Genomic DNA, 20,100 nt, shown 5'->3' on the forward strand with positions numbered 1-20,100 from the left:
CGCTGGCACTGGTGCCACGCTGGTACCTTCCCTCCCTCCTTGACCTAAAGCATCCCCCCACACCGGGCCTCCTCCAAATGAGGACACCCGCGCCTCCCGCCTGTCCCCCGGTCACCGAGCGCGGCCCAAACTTCTACAAACACCTAAACCTCAGTGACAGTGTTGTGAGCATCGGGTAACCCCCAACCCCGTGGGCAGCCCCACGCAGGCCTCACGGGTGAGTGGCACCAGCCGGGACCCTCCTGGGAATGTGGGGCCAGTTCAACGGCGACAGCAGCGGATGGTGCTGGAAACCCCCCGGTGTCGGAGCACCTGCGCGCAGCGCGGCTCCGCGCCCGCGGGCGCTGCCTTGAGCGGCGGCGGAAAGAGCCGCCCCTTGTCGCGGCCTCGGGTCGCTGGTGCCCGGTGGGGAGAGAGTCAGGCAGCCCCGGCACCGTCGGGAGCTGAACTAACGCTACCGCGGAGGAAAAGTGGTTGAAAAACTGGTAAAATCCCCAACAAAACCCAACTGGATGGGGCTGGAAACAGACACGCAACATGTCCACGGACAGGTTTTCACGCACGGCGGTTTCCTCCGGCGTTACCTTGCTCACGGAGTAAATCCCTCCGGATTTCAGCAACGCCTCTTTTCTTTCAACGTTTTCACATTTATTCGAACGCCGGGAGCGTTCGGAACGGGCAGTTCGCACGCAGGGAAAAGAAAAAAATAAAGAGAAAAAAAAGAAAACAAAAAAAAAAAGGAATAAACCACAGTTAAATAATACCGTCAAACTGTAAAGCCTGCAAAGCCCGCGTCCCCACGGCTTCACCCCGCTCTTAACCAAAACGAAACGAATGAAAGCCCGGCGGTGGCTCAGCCCCGGAGGGGTTGGGGCTAGTTTTCCGCCGGTCCGTTTCTGCCCGAGACGCCGCGGAGCTCCCTGAGTAGGACCCTCCCAGGGTTGTTATTTTCTTTTTCTATAGCTCTCCCCATCCCCCATTTTTTTTCCCCCCTCTTTTTTTCTCCCCCTTTTTATTTCCTTTTGCTCTGTGGGCACAGGGATACCCCGCGAGCCGTAACCGGCCGTTTTCGCGAGCAAATAAATACATCTCCAACCAGTTGCGTTGCATTATTCCGAGGGAAATAGCTGGCATTCCTGCACCAGTTTATTTTGGAGCCGAAATTTCCCACCCTTCCCTTAGCGCTGGTCCCTACGGAGCCGGGGCTGGACGGGCTCCCCCCGGGCGCCGGCACCCCATCACCGGGCAGCACTCAACTGGGTTACGGGAGGGCTCCCGGGGCCGAGCAGGGCCTGATCCTGTCGGCAGAGGCCTGCAGGCAGCCAGGGTCTGTCCGCCCGTGGATAGAACAAGCGGCTGGTGAGATTCGCCGAGGCTTTTTCCCCCCGTTTCTCCGAGGAGGACGGAGCCGGCGCCTTGGGGCAAAGGCGCAAACCCGATAACGACGAAATTAATTCCTCGCTCCGGCGGCGGGTGGGGACCGACCCCCCTGCCCCGTACCGGAGGGGAGTTAAATCGGCCCAATTACCCGAGCTCGGCGGGTAACTCAGTGCTTCTGCCCCTCCTGTCGCCCCTTCCCGGGGTCTTTTTGTCCCCGTCGCAAGGCCGGAGCAGCTCGGGCGGAGGGCTGCAGGGATAAGGACCGTCTCCACTGCCTCCCGCCCGGGGGGTAATAGAGACCCCGCAAGTGGGGGAGTCTGCGGCCTGGCGGCCCCGACGGGACGGAGAGGGGCCAGAACGCTGCTCTCCGAAGCGGCCCGGCCGAGCATAGCCGCCTTGCTCCACGGGCACAACCAGGCTGCGCTGGCTACAAGTATCGCCCCAGCCTCGGCGGGACCGTGGGTCGCTTGAGAAAGACAGAGCGGGCTGGGGGGAAAAGCGGGGGGACAGACTGGTGAGACACCCCCCTCCCCATTAGCACGAGGTTTATTGCAAAGCAGAGCCGCAGCGCTCGCTCCCAGCAGAAAACCGCCTGGCCACGTCTTCTGCTACCCGAACCCCCTCCGGAAAGTTTTCGGTGTGTTCCCCTGCAGCCACCGGCGCCTCGGGGTGGGAGGCATCGCCTCCCGCCGAGGTATCGGGGCGAACCTCAGAAACGCAGCAAGGTCGGCAAAGGAGGGAGCCAACCCCCACCCCTCCCCGGGAGGCGGGCGGGCACCTCCATCCTTGCGGGGGAAGGGGAGGGGGGGCGGCCAGTGGGTCCGGGGCTGTGCGGGGCACCCTCGGGGGCTGCATCCTGCCCCTGCTCCGCCCGGCGCCGCGGTCCCGCGCCAGGGGCGAGCCGACGGGCGCGTCCCCCCCGCCGGGAGCGGAGCCGAAGGGACTTATCCCGTCTCCCCCCCCTCCCGCTGCCGGGAGGCGCCCAATCCTCGCCGGGACCGGGGCTACCCCACCGGCCGTCACGTGGGCCGGGCCGCACCGGGGCCCGCCGTAAAGAGCCTCCGCCGCCTCTGCCGCCGCCACTTCCCCGCCGGGCGCAGCCAGGGACGCACCCACGGGAGTCGGCGGCGGCGAGAAGGGAGGGACCGGGGGAGGGCAGCCCCTCTCTGCCAGGGGGTCCTAGTTGTGGGTTTTTTTCTCCTCCCTCCCCCGTAAAGCTTTATTCTATTATTATTTTTATTATTACTGTTATTTTCCTGGGATTTCCCTGGATGGTCTGAGAGCAGCTTCATGCCCACCCGGCCATGCCCGGCTCCGCTCCCGGTCCGCTGCCATGTGAGTACCTGTGCGGGAGGAGCGGCCCGGGAGGGGGGTCGGGGGGGCGGGATGCTCTTGCGGTGCTCCGTGGCTTGAGCACCCCATCCGCACGGGGAGGCCTGCCTTACGGTTATTTTGTTTTTTAACAAGAAACTGGCAGCGCCGGTGGATGTGGGACACCGGCGATGCCACCGGTCCGGAGCCGCTGCCCAGAGCAGCCGGGACCTGGCTCCCGGCCGGCCGCTTCCCCCGCGGCAAGGCCGAGGAGCGCTCTAGGCCTGGGCTAGAGGGAAAAATATATTTAAAAAGAGGGAAATACTTCTGGAAAAAGAAAAAAAAAAAAGTTGGATTTTTTCGGCCCCTTGGAGTTACCCAGGCGGGCGGAGGGACGGTAGGAAGGTGCCGGTGGGTCGCGGGTGGGAGCCGCTGCCCGTTGCACGGAGGTTGTTTCTCGCCGTGGCTCGACCGCTGCTCTCGGCCCGGCGCCGGGTTTCCCCCTCGGGACGTGCTGACCAGAGGAAAGTTTGGAGGGAAAAAAAGTGTAATTGTAAATTTTAGCCCTTGCTTGAGGCAGGGATGAGGTGCTTTCGCTTGGGAAATGCCAGCGGGTGCGAAGGGCCCCGGGCCGGGGTCTGTCGAGGTCTCAGCCGGCCGTTCTCGGCTTTTCCTCCCCCCAGGTTCTTCTGAGTGAGCCCCTCGGAAACGTCGGGGCGCAGCCGGCCGGGCCCTGAGCAGCCGCCGCCGCCGCCGAGGACGGAACATGTATCAGGGTCTGGCTCTCGCCCCCAACCATGGCCAGTCGGCTTATTCCCACGACTCCAGCAACTTCCTCCACTCGTCGGCCGGCTCGCCCGTCTACGTGCCCACCACCCGGGTACCCTCCGTCCTCCAGACGCTGCCCTACCTGCAAGGCTGCGAGCCGCACCAGAGCCACCTCGGCAACCCCCCGGGCTGGGGGCAGAGCAGCGGCGAGGCCGCAGCTTTCAACGCCGGCAGCCCCCACCCGCCGTCGGGCTTTTCCTACTCCCACAGCCCCCCGGGCAGCAGCCCCCCGGGCCGCGACGGCGCCTACCAGGGGCCCCTGCTGCTGGGCGGCGGGGGCCGGGAGCAGTACGGCAACGCCTTGGTGCGCTCCGTTAACGGGTCCTACTCCAGCCCCTACCCCGCCTACGTGACCCCCGAGATACCGCCTTCCTGGACGGCCGGACACTTTGAGAGCAGCGTGCTGCACAGCCTGCAGACGAGGCAGGCGGCTTTACCCGGCCGCAGGTCCACCTTCGGTAGGTCGCCGTCGCCCCTCACCATCGCTTCGGGGCGGTTTCCCGGCCCAGCGCCGGGTCGGAGCAATCCCCGTTTCCCCGGCGTGTCGGTGGCCTGGCCCCGGGGTGAGCTGCCATCCCCGACGGGAAATGAGGGGGTGACTTTATCCAGGGATGGAGAGATGGTCCGGGTACCGGGTGTGCGTGCCTGGCTGACCCTAGACAGAGGTGGGGTTGTGTAAGTGACACGAAGGGCAAAGAACACGTTTCAAAGGAGAGCAATTCCCCCGCAGGACAGAGGAGCGGAGGCCGTTCAACCCCTTCCCCACCCCCCACCCCCGATATCTCCTTCCCACAATATCGACTTTGTGCCTGTGCTTCAATACTTACCCTTGTGTTTAAATTAGCGGGGCAGATTTATAGCTCCCTCCCTTTTAAGTAAGTTATTGTGGTAAATTAGTTTATATCTGAACAGACTCTCGGGCTCCTAATTCGCCTTTCCCCAAACAGGTCCGCAGCTGCATTGCTCTGCGGCCTTTGGAGGGACACTGAAACGCACTCAGGCGTTGAACAATGACCCCCCCACACTTCAATTCGTTGGCATCCACACCGGAGAGTCCTTTTTCAACCAAGACCCCGAGCAAATAAAGTTTGGGGCTTGATTGAAAAGGGCTCTCTCCGTGCGCAGCGCAGGGTTTATAACCCCGGGGGGATATCACCACCCTCCTCCAGCGGGGGTTTGCAAAGTCCTTTAAAAGCCACTTCAAGATCTCAGCCGCGTTATCATCTTTACTGCGGTGAACCGAATTATCTTATCTTTCCCCCAAGAACAAAGTCAAACCGGGGAAGCAGCCCCCCTTCCCCACCGAGCTGACCGCTCCCCCCCCGTCCCCCCTCACTCCCCCCAAACTCGGCTTTTCCTCTCACGCCGGAGCTGCTCGGGAGCGGTTTCTTTCCAAGATTTTCTCTTTGTCTGGGAAAACCCGTTGCGTTGTGCGGGAAGGGATCGCCCCGGTTCTGCCGAGGGAGGTAGGTGATGGTGCAGAAATCTCTTCTGCGCTTTGGATTTGGTGGTTTGGGATCCGGAATAGTGCCGCCGTCCTCTCCGCCGTTTATTTTCCCCCTTGAATAGTGTAAACCGCTCTTAAGTAGCGTAAACTATTCTCTTTTATTAATTTAATGAAGTATTGCAACTTGTTTCCTTTTTAAAAAAAAATTTACACCAATTTTTTATTTTTCCATCTTCCCCTTTTTTAATTTTTGTTCTTTTTTTCCCTTTTTTCCCCCGTTGGATCTTTTTTTTTTTAATACGATCGAAGATGAAACAAAGTAAAAGCGTATTTTTCTTCGGAAGAAAATAACACTCCAGGCGGAGGAAATTATTAAAAAAAAAAAAGAAAAGAGAGAGAGAAAGAGGCAGGAGGAAAGAGACCGACTCTCAGCCGCGGGGTCTCCGGGTTTCTCTCCGCGCTGCCCGTTCTCCGTGGAGCCGCTCTTGAGGCAGAACTCGACTCCTGCTGCCGCTCCGCTGCTTTTTCCCTGAGCTTTCGGGGAAGAAAAGTGAGGAAGAGCCTCGCTAGCAGGAGTCTGGGGGGTCGGGCTGCCGGCGATGCACTCCCGGGGAGTCCCGGGCGCTGTCGGCTCGGGGTGAGCGGAGCCAGAGCTCGGCGGTGTTCCACGGGCAGCCCGGAGCCCTTCCCCGGCCGGGCCGTTCCCACCGGCCAGCGACCAACACGTCTTGATGGAAATCAGAAAAATACCCCTTTTTACCCGTTCCCCTCCCCCCCCCCCCCCCCCCCCCCGCCTTATTTTTGCAGCCCGGGTTGCACCCGGTGCAGGGATAGTCCCCCGCTGATGGGGTCCCTGCTCGTTCCCGTCCCAGGGGCACCCCAGCCGCACTCAGGGATCTTTCAGATATTCTGGTTTTGAGCAAAAATATGAAAAGATTCAGATATAGAGGGAATAAAAGGGGTTTTTCCACACTTTGCAGCGTGGAGGTAAATTCCCACCGGGCAGGGATTGTCCCTTCCAGAGGAGCACAGAGCGTTAGGGACCCTCTCCTACAGCGTCCCCATGGGCAGCCTGATCCCGGGTGTGTCTTGTGTGGTGGGGATGGCTCCTGACCCGCACACTTTGGGTGTTTCTTCCAGAGTACCTGGAGGAGTTCCCTGGGGACGGCCGAGAGTGCGTGAACTGCGGGGCCATGTCCACGCCGCTCTGGAGGAAGGACGGCACCGGGCACTACCTGTGCAACGCCTGCGGGCTCTACCACAAAATGAATGGCATCAACCGGCCGCTCAAGCCACAGAAAAGGCTGGTAAGAAGGGGAAAACCTGCAGGGATCCCCTGCTCCATCCGCGGGGGTGGTGGGGATTGGCTGGAGGGCAGGAGCTGGGAGGTTGCCCACACTGTTGGGGTCTCTACTTGTGTTAGGGCCTGTTTGTCCTTCCACAAATAAAATGCCATCAGCACTGGCAGGAGCCCTTTGTTGTGGAGCAGAGCTGGCTCAGGTCAGGAGAAGCAGAGCGAAGCCGCAGGAATTGCTGCCCCAGCATGGCTGGTGGGCAGCGTGGAGATGGGGCAGCAGGGACCGGAGGGGTCCCAGGGCTGCACGGAGGGGCTGCACTGCAGCCAAGTTGGGGCTGATCAGCCTTGCCTGCATTTTGGGGCTCTGTGGACTTCAGACGGCTCCATTCCTACAGTGGGCACGTTGCTTTTTGTTCTATAATGGTAATTATTATTTCCTAGTTCTTCACGCAGACACGCACGGTCTAGGCAGGGCAGTTGAAGGAGACAGGACTGATCCCGAGCTGGTCCAGGCAGGTTTGAGGCCACTCGTGATGCAAGCAGGAAGGGGTCCAGTTATCCCCACTGCCTTTACCAACCCACCTAAGAGGAAAATTTAGGGTTTGGTAATTGTCAGTTTCTCTGCAGGTTAAAGCACTATTGGGCTTTGTCCAATTGGGATCCCATCGTGAGAGAGGAAAGGCGGCTCGTTTCTTTCTGTAGAGTCGTTTTGGGATGTTTAAATTTGGTGGTAACAGTTTTGGTTTCAGAGCCTGTCATCAGAAGCCGTCGTTACAAACAGGATGTTTGTTGAAGCCGTGTTGGGGAACAGCTGGGAACTCCTTTTGCTTTCATTCAGGGTGTATTCCAGCAGATAGGTTTTTTGCATTGCAAAAGAAATTCCTAGCAACAACCCAACGGTGAAAAGTTTGTGTGGAAAAAAATCATATTAGAAAAAAGAAAAAAGAAAAAATTGGGATTGAACAAGATGTTTCATTCTGATTTCCATCGCATTAATATGCCTCTGCATTTGCAAAGTGAAATGAGCAGCAGCTCGATGGAAAATCACCCTCTTTTTTATATACATATATAAAATATTAAAATCAAGGCATTTCGATGAAAATTTTTTGCATTATCCAACCGAATTTGCCCGTTTCACTGAAGCCCTCCTTTTCTCCTTTAACTCAATATGATTAAACCTGCAGCCCAGCAGCGGGCTCTGGTCACTGCCGTGCCGCAGATCTTAATTACGCTGCTGATTTCTTCAGAGCAAATATGGAACGTGTGTTGAGAGATGGGTGCAAACCAGTTTAAACCCGACTCTGAATTTTGGGCTTCCATCAAAACACGATGCTGGATGAATTTCCACTTGGTTTTTGGTTTTTTTTTTGTTTGGGTTGGGTTTTTTTTCCATAGCTTTCCCCCCTAAAAAATTACTCTAATTCTTGTTATTCAGCATTTTATTTCGGTGCATGGGAAGGGAGACAGCCTTGCGTTGCCTTCCCCCTTCCTGCATGGTGCTGGCAGTGCTCAGAGACCCCGTGCTCCCTGCCTGCTCCCCTGGCCTTGCTGGCACAGCCCCGTACGGCATTTTTCAGCGACCGTTTTCCAGTGGAGAAAGTTGCTTCACAGAACTAAGACCGTTTCCCAGGGATGAACAAATCCTGCCTGGAATTCTCAAAGCACTTCCAACCTTGTTTTTAATTATTATTTTGGCTATCGATACATTATTGATAAAGCCCAAAGGAAAGAGCTGATTTTTATCCAGGGGAAATATTTCAGTAAGGTTCAAATACCTTTGTGTTTCACGAGTTAGAAAAGGGACTGTAGTTTTGACTTTCCATCTGGAGTTTGGCATGAAACATTTCAAAATCTTGGATTTTCCCAAGGGTTTGAAATGTCATGTTGCAACAAGTTCTCCCCCGTTGAAGGAAGGGGGATCCACTGATGATGGGCAGGAGGCTGCCAGGCGTACTGTGCGAATCCACCACCGCAGGAGCGACCTGCAGCCCTGTGGCTTGAGATGTTTCTTTCCCCAAACGATTCCCATGGTGGGGAATGTCTTCCTTGTTCACAACCTCACCCAGCACGGGCTGGGTGGGAGCGAAGTGGGGAACACAGTGACACACCATCGCTCAAGGAGCGACGAAATGGGCTGTTTCACAATGTGGTGAAACACAGAGGGAGGAAATATGGCTGCTTCTGTCTTTTACGTTACGACCTTTGTTCTGTAAGTAGATGCCGCGCTGGGAGTTATTCTGACTCCTGCTTTCACAAAGCAACGTGCTGCAGAAAGCCCTGGAGAAGGCAACGTGGCCCTGGTAATACCACGGGCACGATGTCCTGCAGCTTGGTAGGGCTCAGCCTGCTTGTGTGTGGGAGAGGATGAGCAGTAGTAATGAAGTTTCCAGTTAGTTTTTTGTTTCTTTTTTATTTTGGAGATCAGGGCGGCATCATCTCCACAGCATGGACAGCTGCTTTGCTACAGACTGTGTCTGGATTCAAACCACTGTGGCTCTCAAGCAGAAAGGATTTATCTTAGAGCAGGGTGGGAGCAGCACTTTATTTTAGGCAGGGTTTTTTCTAGACAAAGTTTTCTGGCACATTTTGTAAGGTGATACTGTAGGTCCAGTCTTAAAAGTCGAATCACCCAGGAGCAGCCACTGGAGCACTCTTGCACATGCAGTTCCCTTGTGTTTAGAGCAGAAGGGGCAGATGCAGCTGCTATCCTGTGCTCAGCAGCTCCCAGACCATCCCAAGTTGAAGGACTAACCTGGAGCTGAGTTCTCCTGGCTTGGCTTGGGCCATATTTTTTTCAGCCTGTCCTTTTTCACAGTTTGCAATGCATGGTGGGGTTGGGGCAAGTGGGGATGGGACTGGTTACAGTGGCAGAGCAACCGTGGTAAGACCCTAGAGCTGTGCAGCATTCACAGTTTGTGCCTTGGCTTTCTCCTGGCCACCAGTTCCTGCACCTCCCTTCCTATCTGAGTGCAGGTTTGCCCAGAGTCATGGTGACAAAGGCAAACCTCAGACAATGCTGCTGCACTGGGCTCTGAGCATCAGATCTGCCTGCTTGCAGGAGCTGAGCTCGTGTATCTCAGCATGTTTTCAGGCAACCTCTTTCCTACTGACACCACATCCCCTCTGCCCTGCTGGCATGGGGGATGGAGAAGCACGGATTGAATCTGAGATTTCAGAGGCTGGTTTTGTTTTCCACGTGAACTCCCGTGTTTTCTTTTCCACCTTTGGAAAGGAGGTGAAGCAAAATCTCTGATGGCTTTCAGCTCCCTTGGAGGCACCTGCCCTGCTGGCTTTCCATTTTTTGGGCTCTCCAAAAGCAGCATTCATACACAGTTGATTCCATAGGCACCAACTCACCATTCCTTGAGCTTATCAGCAGCACTTGGCTGTCAAGCCCAGCTCATGAAGAGTTTTTGTTTGGCGTGTATGCTGCATTTGTATAAATAAACACTGGAGCACAATGTTGAAGTCAACAACTTCCTAGACAAGGTCAGAACGGTACAAAGGCAGCCAGGTGGAGGCAGGCAGAAATGCATTTTCTTTTAAGGGAACTGCTGGGAAACCAGCAATAACATATTGTACCCTCGTCCTTCAGCGAGCAACAGTAGCCTTGACTGGCTCTTCCTTGCTAAGCTGGCAGGTTGCAGTGCAGGGCCAGGTTCTCGCAGGGTTTCTGGGGTTTAAATTGTAATATTTGGCTGTGGAGGATGGTTCCTGCTCTCCCTGGCACTGGGAGGAGGAGGAGGCAGCCTGCACAGCGGTGTGCAGGAGATGCAAACGGAGGCACTGGCCACTGCCTCAGCAGAGATCCCACGAGGCTCAAGCAGGGTTGGTGTTGCCCCTGGGCCAGCAGAGCCATGGGTTTCGTTGCCACCTCATCCGCAAGCCGCAGGCAAAGCATTGTGTGAAATAGGGACAGCATGTCCCTCCCTCCCAGGGGCCTGCAGTGGCCCAGAAATCTCGGGGCTTTCCAAAGGCCTTTGTGTTGTCCCTCCTCCATCCACAGGTGATGACAGATCTCACCAGCCCGCGCCAGGCACGGTTACCCCAAGGCTGAGTGCCTCCAAATTCCCCGCCGCACCCGTGGCAGAACCTAGACCTCAGGGCCTTTGCACCCATCAGGGCTGAGGTCCCTCCTCATTGCGGGGATGAACGGCACAGCCTTAAGGAAGCTCCATAGCTGCTCCAGGATCTTGCCGTGACTCTATGCCTGATACCAGGGACAAGGATTTCTGCCCCCTCCTCTGTGCCAGGCTTGTCAACTCACGCCTTGGTGCGTTATTATTTTTGCCTCGCTCTTTCTTGAGAGCTAAATCATTTCCAAAAGCAATGTCGTTATTTGCAAATAGTTCCTGAGACCTCTTTGCTGAGCAACGAGGGAATCAAAGCTTGGGCATGTCACTCGTGGCTCTTGAAACTCAAAACGGATCTTTATTTGACTGCTGACCTTGTAAAAACATTTCATTTTTAGTCCTGCTCTTCTCACCTCGTTCGTCATATTGCTCAGTCATAATACCAAGTAATAATGGAAAAATAAACAAACAGGGAGTTCTTTATTGCCTGCATCACCTATCGTCTGCCTTTGAGAGGAATCAGAGCCATTTTTCTCAAGGCTGAAGAGCATGTTCAAACACCTGAACGTGCAGAGCCTGTGATACCACTGGTATCTTATACTTAGTGAAGTCTTCAATTTCAACACCTGGCTTTAAGAAACTTTCAAACCAGATGCCTAGTGAGCTGGCAAGTCTGTATATAGAGACTTGTGGATTTTCCAGGAGCTTGGGCTACAGTTGTTCAGGAATGAGTTTGCTGCTTCTGCCAGAAGATTTTCCTACTCTATTTGGAAGGATTAACATTTCGGAGCCAGCAATCACTGCACTCACAAAATATGTCATTAATTACTGTTTGCACGGTGTTTCTGCAGCTTGTAAGAGAACAGATTATCTGTGAGACGTGCAAAGAAGAACTGCCCTGGTCCCATCACGGGCCAGTTCGGCTTGGTTCTGCTCTGTTCAGCCAATTGATTCCAGTTGTCTTATACCAGAGATTAATTGGGATGTTGCTAACTTTAGTGGTAGTTCTGAGTGCAGAAAAACAGCAGAAGGCTTTGCCTAAAGCATGGGGAGTTTTCTTTGTGTACTTAAAGCCTGGCTGGCATTTTCCATCTCTTTCTCCATCTGAGTGGGTCTCTTGGAGGAAAGTTTTCTGTGCTCTGAGTCCTGATCACTTCCAAGAGATTTATTGGAAGTTTGTGAAATGAGATACAAAGATATTTGCCCAGTTTACCAAGCTCCATAAGAAGAAAAAGCACCTGTAAATTAGTGTGATCTAATTTGAATGTAATTCCCTTGATCTGATTTGGCTGTTGTGTGGGCTGCACATTTTCCAGGAAATTGTTGCAATTGGAGGTTTTATTTTTATATGAAAGGGAACTTCCCAATTCATTATTCCTACGTGGGCATTCATGTGTTTGTTTGCTTGTTTTTAAGTCTTCATCTAGACGTGCTGGCCTATGTTGCACTAACTGCCACACAACCAACACCACCCTCTGGAGAAGGAACGCCGAAGGAGAGCCTGTCTGCAACGCCTGTGGGTTGTACATGAAGCTCCATGGGGTGAGGACTGCATCCGTGCTGGGGGGACCTGTTAGGTACTGGGATCACTGCCCAGTGGGTCCAGGTTATCAGGTCTGGGGGGGCCAGTCTCCAGACTGGACTAGAAGAGCTGTAACCCAGACTCCTCAAACAGTTAAAAGCTCAGTCTACTGAGGTTCTCCAGTATAAGGCTAAGGGGGTATTGGGACACTTGTAGGATGCACCTGCATAGAGGAGAGCTTTCTGGCACTGGTTGGCTCTTAATTAGGTTGTTTGCCAAATTATTCCCCAATACAAAAGCTTACCAGCATCCAGTATCTGGAGACTGAAGCTCCCCAAGCCCAGACTGGAGACAAGGAGCATAGTTGTTTTGGATGTGGTAACAATGTGTGAAGGATGCTTAGGAGGCCAGAGGATGGAAACTGTTGGTAACATATCCATCAGGCAAAAGAGGGGACTCCATCCCTCCATGCAGGCCTCTTCAGACTTCTGCCATAAAGGTTAAAGTCTCTTTATGCCATGACCGTTCCCTCCAAGCCACGCAGGCTCTCAGTCTGTCAGTGTAATTTAATAGGGCCCTGTCATAAAGGTCACTAATAAATCAGGAAAAGGAAAATAGGAAATAAAGGAAAAAACAAAATTTGTGGGAAAGCCTTAGCTGTTAGCCTTACACATCTTCCAGCCAAGGCCTGTTGTGGAGAAAAATAGCACTTTGTGAAGGACAAGGACTTTAGGTGCATTGCATTAGCTACAGCACGTAAATAGGAGAGCAGCATGGATGTGGGAAGGAGCTAAGTGAAATGCAGTATTAATGATTCCAAACTTCATGAATGTCAAGGTACCACGACCTCTGGCCATGAAAAAGGAAAGCATCCAGACAAGGAAAAGGAAGCCTAAAAACATCACCAAAGGCAAAACCTCAACAGGTACGGTGCTGCTATGATCTACCCTGGGGGCTCAGAGCACAACTCACCTCAACATGTCTTCTGCTGGAAATGATGATAATTAAGAAATAATAGTGTGATTCCCCACCCCCCAATAATTGCTTTAGATGTAGGGCCTGTGTTTATGCCTAGCCCTCATGTGGAAGGAGGATGCTGGGTGGGGAATCTCACTGCTGTCCTGTTCCCACAAGGTTTCTCAGCTCTGTGGACACCTGGGTAGTGGGGAAAAACTGGGTTGGGAATGGTGTGGTTAAGGGTAGAGGGGAAGGTACCATGATGCCTTCAATATTTGCCTCCCTGGCCTCTACTGGGATTAGCATTGTCAAGCTGTGAAAGGGTTCTTCTCCTCCTCCATCAGCATATTGGCAGCCAAATGCAAAGCCTTGCTCTGGTGGTGATGCAGTGGAGAATGATAACAGGAGAGTTACCAGTACCCATTAAAACATAATTTTCTTTAAGAGCAGATTTGCACCTAGGTTTCTTCACCATCCTGTTTTGATTGCCTTCCAGGGTCTACAACTTCGGCCACTAACTCCCCTTCTTCCATTACGAACTCAGACAGCACGGTCACTTTAAAGTCAGAGCCCAGCACGACCTCGCAGTATCCTGGACAAACCATCGTGCCAGCGTCCCAGGTAAGGCACAGGGACTCACAGCCAGGTGGATACTCCACACACCTCAGTACCTGCTGGCCCAGGGACCTTCATGCGGCTGAGCAATTAGTTCTTTGCACTTGTGGGCTGCCTCAGAATGAGGAAAATGGGGAGTGTGAGCCAAGATGCTGTGGACCAGGAGTGACTCCAGCCTGTTGGCTCCCCATTGGCTCTCCCATCTTGCAGTGGTTCAAGCCCTGCTGCCACAGAGGTGGCAAACTGGCTTTGGCACAGAGCTGTGTTTTATTCCCTTCTCCTGCCATGAAATCCTGGGAATTACAACCCTGTAGAGGCGGTCAGATCAACCCAGGGTACAAACATCCATAGCTCCCAAGAAAAGGCTCCCTGGGCTATGCTATCTGCTCTTTATTGCCCTGACATGTTCAGGGCTCACAGAGCTGTAATGCTGTCAGAACCCCCTGTCTGCAAGGCTGTACTTCTGCCCTGAAGAGTTCTTGGGGGTGGGTTGCTGTTTTGTATCAGCAGAGTCAAAAAATGGCTATAAATCAACATGCACATCAAAATTCTGTGACCCAGCACTATCTTCATGCTGGGCCTAAGCTCCCCCTGAGCTGGCTGTGCATGTGTGGAGGGGAAGTTCAGCTCCAGCACCCAAGTGCCTGGCACAGCGCCAGCCGTTCCATATGTGAGATGGGGGTTTTTTTGGCTGAAACCGATAAATCTGATTTTTGCTGTGCTCTTAAAAATTATACACGTGCCAAGAGATCTCCAAACTGGACATGTTTAGTCAATAAATAAATGCAGACAGGCCCTGGGATGCCTCCTCCTTGCTCGTTCCTTTTGCTTGCTGGGGATGGAGCACCCTTCCTGTCCAGCTCCAGGTTGTTCTGAAGGGCAGCAGTAGCATCGGGGATAAACCACCATATTCATAGTCCATGCAGGTCCTACCACTGTGTTATGACAAGGGGCAGAGCTGCTCATTGGCTAATAACAGGCTTTCTGATGAGTCTTTTCTTCTTCCCTTCCTGGGCCAGGCTCAGAGCCAGTCGGATGAAGCACTGGCCGGTGGCCACGGCGAGTTCAAATTCGAGCCTGAGGACTACACCTTCTCCCCCACCACCATGGCTCCACAGCCCGGGCTGAGCGTGCCACTCCGGCAGGACTCCTGGTGTGCCCTGGCACTTGCCTAGAAACCCCCAACCTCCAGCAAAAAAGCCTCAGGACCAACGTTTTTGGCTGGCCCTGCAAATAAATGGCTGATGGACAGGAGGACGAGCTGCTCCAGCACTTCGGGACTGCGAGGTGTCGAGCCGCGGCCACAGGACAGGTTTCTCTTGGAGGATACGCATGGAAAATTCTGGCTGGCTGGGGTCAGGATGGCCCTGCTGTGGCACCGGCTCCCCAAAAAACCTCATCCTCATTTGGAGTGACCCAGGGTTGCCTCCCTGAGGCTGGAACCCCGGGGCTGCCTCCGTTTGCTTGGGGAAAGCCTCCCTCCTTTGAGATGAAACCAGCAAATAAATGCATCCCAGAATCTATGTTTATTCGCAGTGATTTCTCCCTCCTATGACTCCTCTGTGTGCAATTTATTCCACTTTCCAATAAAGACTGTAATAACATGGCACCAAATAACTTAATTTTATTAAAATGTAAACTCTGTGGCCTCCCTTATGTTTTATTGGCCACAACAGGAAGAAAAGAGGGGGGAAAGAAGAAAGAAAAAGCAAGGGTTGTTTTAAACATTTACTGGTTTATATTAAAAACAATCATCTCTATAGAGTGTTAGCTTCTGAAGCGTTTAACGTATCAACACTGAGCTGATGAGTCATGCACGAAATAAACACGCTGCTCTTCCCTTTCCAGCTCCCAACAAAGATTTTTTATTATTATTATTATTTTAGGCAAACCACACGACAAAAAAAAAATATGGTCAAAACCTCCCGATAATAAAAGGATCCTGAAACACTGGGTTTCTTTTGTATTTCCTGAGGGGTTTTGGTATTGCCAGTTCTGAGGTCTAGAAAAATCAGAAGTTACTTCTCCAGAAGTTAAGGGAAAGGTTTGAGTGGCTGAAAAATAAAGGATGTGTTGGAGGTATATTTGTTTGCATCCAGTTTTGGGAATGTTTTGAATGGAGGCTTTCCAGCTTTCAGCCATGCAAGGCAGAGATTCCTTTTTAATTATTTTAATGAAAGCCAAGTAGAAAATCATTTCTTGGAGCTGTGCTGTAGCAAAAGATCATGAGTGATGCAAAAATCCACATCACACTTCCAAAAGCTGGCAACCATACATTTCTATGGCTTTCTCGGAGCTGCCCTGGAGAGGTGGGTGATGGGGAGATCTGCTCTGCTGGGAAGATGCAAGGGGGTGCCCAAGATCCAGGGGAGAAGGCCATACCGAGCTGGGGAGATGGGTGGGAAATGCAGGGGGAGCAAGGTCACGAAGTCACTTCTATGGCCTGCTTTATTTGTTATTTCTAAATAAAATCCCCAGCCTGGCTGGATGGCTATTTATGGCCAGGAAGCCGTCAAGTAATAGTTCCTTAATATAGAAGTTGACCTGTCCAGGGCTTCCTGGAGCAACTCTTCCTCTTGTCAGAAGAGATGGATCACTTGATTTTTATTATAAACAACAGGCTAAAGATGATCAGGGAGAGTGAATCCGACATCGTTTCCACCATCCAACCTTTTCTGGAGGAAAGGAGATGCTCCAGGAACTGGGGAGCATCAGGACCCTTCAGTGCTGCCGTAGCTCAGTCCTTGCTCCCTGTGTGGGCACAGAGGGGTTCAAGCCACTCCTATATCAAAGCCCATGGATGAAAACTGGAGGAGTATTTCTTGAGCCTCCAGAGCTTCATTTGCAGTGTGCATCATGCCAAGCTCCAGTGCCGGGGCAGGGGCTGTCACAGAGGGGCACCCCTCTATGCCCGGGCTTGGCATTGGCACTGGCACTGGCACGTCCCATTTGCATGGCTGGGCTGTCACCATGGATCCACGTGCCTCCACCATTTGTTTTGCCACCCTCTGCTCTGCCAACATCTGCGCAGAGCCAGGCACAGCCGTGCAGCAGATAAGCCAGCGGCACGGGGCAGGCGGGGTGACACCAGGCCCCAATCCTGCCCACACTGTGCCTCTGGCAATCGGGGGATGTGACCTGGGCTCAGGTAACTCACAAGAGACCAAGGTGACACGGGTGGGCAGGAGGGAGGGGGAGCCCTGGGCATAGTGTGAGTAATGCTCCTGGGCAGCTCCCCAGTCCTCAAGCTTTGTAGGCAAAAAAAAGAAGGCGACAGCACAACACAAGTTGGGGCAGGATGATTTCTAGGGACGATGGCAGGGGGTCCTCGCTTTTCCATCTGCATGACCCCGAGGGGGAGAGTTATTTTAAAGGCAAACAAGAAGACCCAAACAATGCCAAGATGTTGACACCAGTGGCTCCAGCGGTTTTATTTATTGCCTGTTGGTAACCGTCGACCGGGCGTCGCGATGCTCCGGGGGCTGGTGGCTGACGAAACAAGGCAGAGGGACAAGAAGTGAAACAACCAGGACATATGTAATTTTTCCTTCCTGCTCACTCCCTGCACCAGCATCATCCATAAAGCTTTTTTTTTTTTTTTTCACTTCTTGGGGGTATCTTCCAACCTTCAGCTCCTGTCCCCAAGGCAGGAGTTGTCCCTGCAGGCTTCTGCCTCCTGGTCAGCCCTAACAGGAGAGGCAGAAGAGGGGAGGCTTCCATTCCTCCTGGTCCTTGTATCACCAGAGGAGCCAGCACCCTGGGAAGCTCACCCTGTGGAGGTCCCAGCCTTGCAGCAGCCATGTCCAGTGGGACCCACAGACTTTCCAGCCATTACTTGCTATTTTGAAGATCTTCCTTAGGGACTACACATCCCTTTGCTCCTCTCATTACACAGCAAAGAGGAGCATTTGCCCCATTGGGCGTGAACAAAAACCAGAGGAAAGTCCGGGTATTCCCAGCTTGTGCTACATCCCCAATGCTGCTCTTACAGCCTTGGGCGCCCAGTTGCACAGCCTAGCTAAGCCCCAGGAGTTTGAACCCTTGGTGTGGCAGCAAAGCTGGAGATTGGACTCATACCCAAGGTCTGTGAGAACCAGAGTCCCCAGTTAACCTGTAGGGTATGGGTTTCCTATACAGCACCTGCTGTCCCACCCCACAGGGCTCCAGCCAGCAGGCAGGAGCTGCCTTTGGCTGGACCCTGCCCAGGCCACCACTGCCCCCTTCTGAGACAGGCTCACTGCTCTCTGCCTCATCCCCAAACAAGGCTGTTTCTCAGGAGACACACTTCAGAGATGGACTTTTACTTGTCATTCCCAAACCTTTCTCAGTCCTCTCTCTCTATCCGCATCACAGGCATGGGGGGGGGCGGGATTTGTGCTCCTACAGGTCTGGTGGCTTGTGGCTGACTATTATCTTCACTCTTGTACAGCTACCTCAGAGCTATCAATTGCCTTGTTCAAAGGTCACCTGCCCAGATGATTTTACAACATGACCACAATGATCTGCTCCATTTTGCACTTTATACTGATGCCACGGTGATTTTTACCAAGTCAGCGAGTGAGTAATGAAGCACTTGAGCCTATAAACACATGTTGATCTTGTTTATGATCATATTAATAGCACAATAAAACCATTGCTCACCCCAGCACTTGCTTTAAAATAAAAACAGTTTGTTTCGTTTTGATTTCTGCATGGAAAATGAAAAGTTGTGGTTTAATTTCTACTGGGAGCCCTAAAGCTCCAGACTCTCTAATGGGGTGTCACTTCTATACTGGAGCACACAGAAGTCTTCAGCACAACTTGTGTGGCAGCTCAGCTGCAGACTGAGCTTTGCCTGAACTGCAAACACCATCCAGCTGGCAGAATGGTTTGGCTCTTCCCTTGCATGGCCCTTGGAAATCCCCCAGGTGAAGCTGTGCCCCAAACTCACTGCTGAAGCCGATTGGTACCAGGTGAGGAACACACCCATCATGGTTATAAGAGGATGGGGGGCAGGAAGATGCTTTTCTTACCTGGTGTTTGGTAAGTCTGTGAAGGACTCTGAATCCAAGAGGGTTTTTTCCTGGAAAAAAATGTGGAAACAAGGCTGTGAGCCAGGTACAATGGTGCTCTGGGAGGGGTGGAATATGGGCTCTACTGCTGGGGGTTTTTTTTAGGTTGCTCTGGAAGTGCTTGGTGGTGTAGGGAGGCAAATTCAACTGTTACTTCCCAGTCCTTGTCCCCTACTTCCCTGTTCCTCTCTAGTGCTTTTTATTGCTAAGCTGGTAGTGTACCAGCAAGGAAAACAACTTCTGTTGCTTTCCAGGTCAATGTGCTGCAGTAATTAAATGTCCAGGCTGTTTACTTGTGCAACAACTAAACTGGAGCCAAATATTCAATCTCACCATTGTATGCATAGGAGAAGAAAGCAAACAGCACTGCTCCTTTCATCCCCTCAGGTGGTCCTTCTTGGAGAAAGCTTTGTGGTTGGGGTTGGTAGGGGTTGGTGTCTCCAAGAACTTCTCCTATTCAGCATCGCATTTGCATTGAATAACCCAAAAGACACTTAATGAGGACGCAGTAACACCTTTTGCAAAGTGATTTTCTTTTAAGGAAGAAGCTCAGTGAGAAGCTGCATGTACCAAAAAGGCTCTTTTTTTCAAAAGAATTTATTCCCATATCCTGTTGTTGTCTCTGAAAACCCCAGATACTGTATTTCAACAAAATGTGTACCCAACAGTCCTTGGATTCAGTAGGTGTCTGAATGATCAAATGTGGCCAAAACCAGCTTTATGTGCTGCTGGGATTATTAACATTTGCTAGTGCTTCTTTCCCTGCTCTTTGGTTCTATCTTTAGGAAGTGCACTAGTATTGGAATTTAAAGAAGGGTTTTACAGCCAGCATTTCCACAGCAGCATTAAATCTGGCCAAGAGCAGACCTTGACTATTGTGATGTTTGAAAATGTTGGAGTCTGAGCTGTCTCCAGGGTCAAATCCTTGGCTGGTGCAAGGTAACAGTGCTGAATCACTCCCACCTAAAATTCTAATGTCGTTAACAGGATGCTATTTACACTTCCTGGTGATGAAACAGGAGAAAGTGGGAAAAAATTTTCATTCAAGTAGAAAAGTCCCTCTTGTCTGGAGTGCAAAACAAGCTGCTTCATGCCTGCAGAAGCCTTGGGGAACACTCCTCTTGGGAATGAGTGGCAAGTTGAGCATGCACAGGGGAAAGGATGGGTAGAAAAGAGTGAAGTAGGGAATAAGTCTTAGTTTTTTTCCTACAAGCCAGGCAAGGGGCTTAAAGCAAGTGGTGGTGGAAAGTTCAGCCCTTGTCCCAGTCTCACCTGTGTTTTCCCTGGTCCAGGGCAAGGCGTGGGACTGCTGGAGAGATTGAATTGGAGGAAAGAAGAGGTGGGCACCGACGGGATGCGGAGCGGGGCCCTAATGTCACTGTTATTTCAGGTGTCTGTATCATTCCCATCTGTGAGCTGTTCTGCAAGAATAGCTCCAGCTCGTGAAAGGAATGGAAATGAGGGGTATTTAGCCACAGGAGCCCGCTGTGACATCTGACTGGAGCAGTGTTTAAGCTGCTTTTACTGATATGGCCTTAACAAGCAGGGTAGGAAAATAGTGCTGGAGACACCACCCCTCCATGTGGGAGCAGGAGGACCAAGGTGAGCAGCAAGGTGGT

The 20,100-nt window shown here is 52.6% G+C and overlaps 1 protein-coding gene across 1 annotated transcript; it reads left to right on the top strand.

Annotated features, from left to right (window-relative positions):
- The first annotated feature begins 2,671 nt into the window (after positions 1–2,671).
- Positions 2,672–15,385, top strand: GATA5 (GATA binding protein 5). Its single transcript, XM_084271633.1, has 7 exons — positions 2,672–2,715; positions 3,375–3,977; positions 6,107–6,273; positions 11,753–11,878; positions 12,696–12,783; positions 13,312–13,436; positions 14,450–15,385. The coding sequence occupies exons 2-7, from the start codon at positions 3,458–3,460 to the stop codon at positions 14,603–14,605; spliced, it is 1,182 nt and encodes a 393-aa protein (XP_084127759.1). The 5' UTR covers positions 2,672–2,715; positions 3,375–3,457; the 3' UTR covers positions 14,606–15,385.
- The last annotated feature ends 4,715 nt before the right edge of the window (positions 15,386–20,100 follow it).

The sequence above is a fragment of the Gallinula chloropus genome (genome assembly GCF_964237585.1).
Source record: "Gallinula chloropus genome assembly, chromosome: 16".
Taxonomy (NCBI): Eukaryota; Metazoa; Chordata; class Aves; order Gruiformes; family Rallidae; genus Gallinula; species Gallinula chloropus.

Bases quoted from the DNA above. Each gene is read 5' to 3' on its own strand.
- GATA5 (XM_084271633.1), top strand. From the start codon at position 3,458: ATGTATCAGGGTCTGGCTCTCGCCCCCAACCATGGCCAGTCGGCTTAT. The intron at 3,978-6,106 runs GTAGGTCGCCGT...TGTTTCTTCCAG, and splicing joins CGGCCGCAGGTCCACCTTCG to AGTACCTGGAGGAGTTCCCT. The intron at 6,274-11,752 runs GTAAGAAGGGGA...CTTGTTTTTAAG, and splicing joins TCAAGCCACAGAAAAGGCTG to TCTTCATCTAGACGTGCTGG.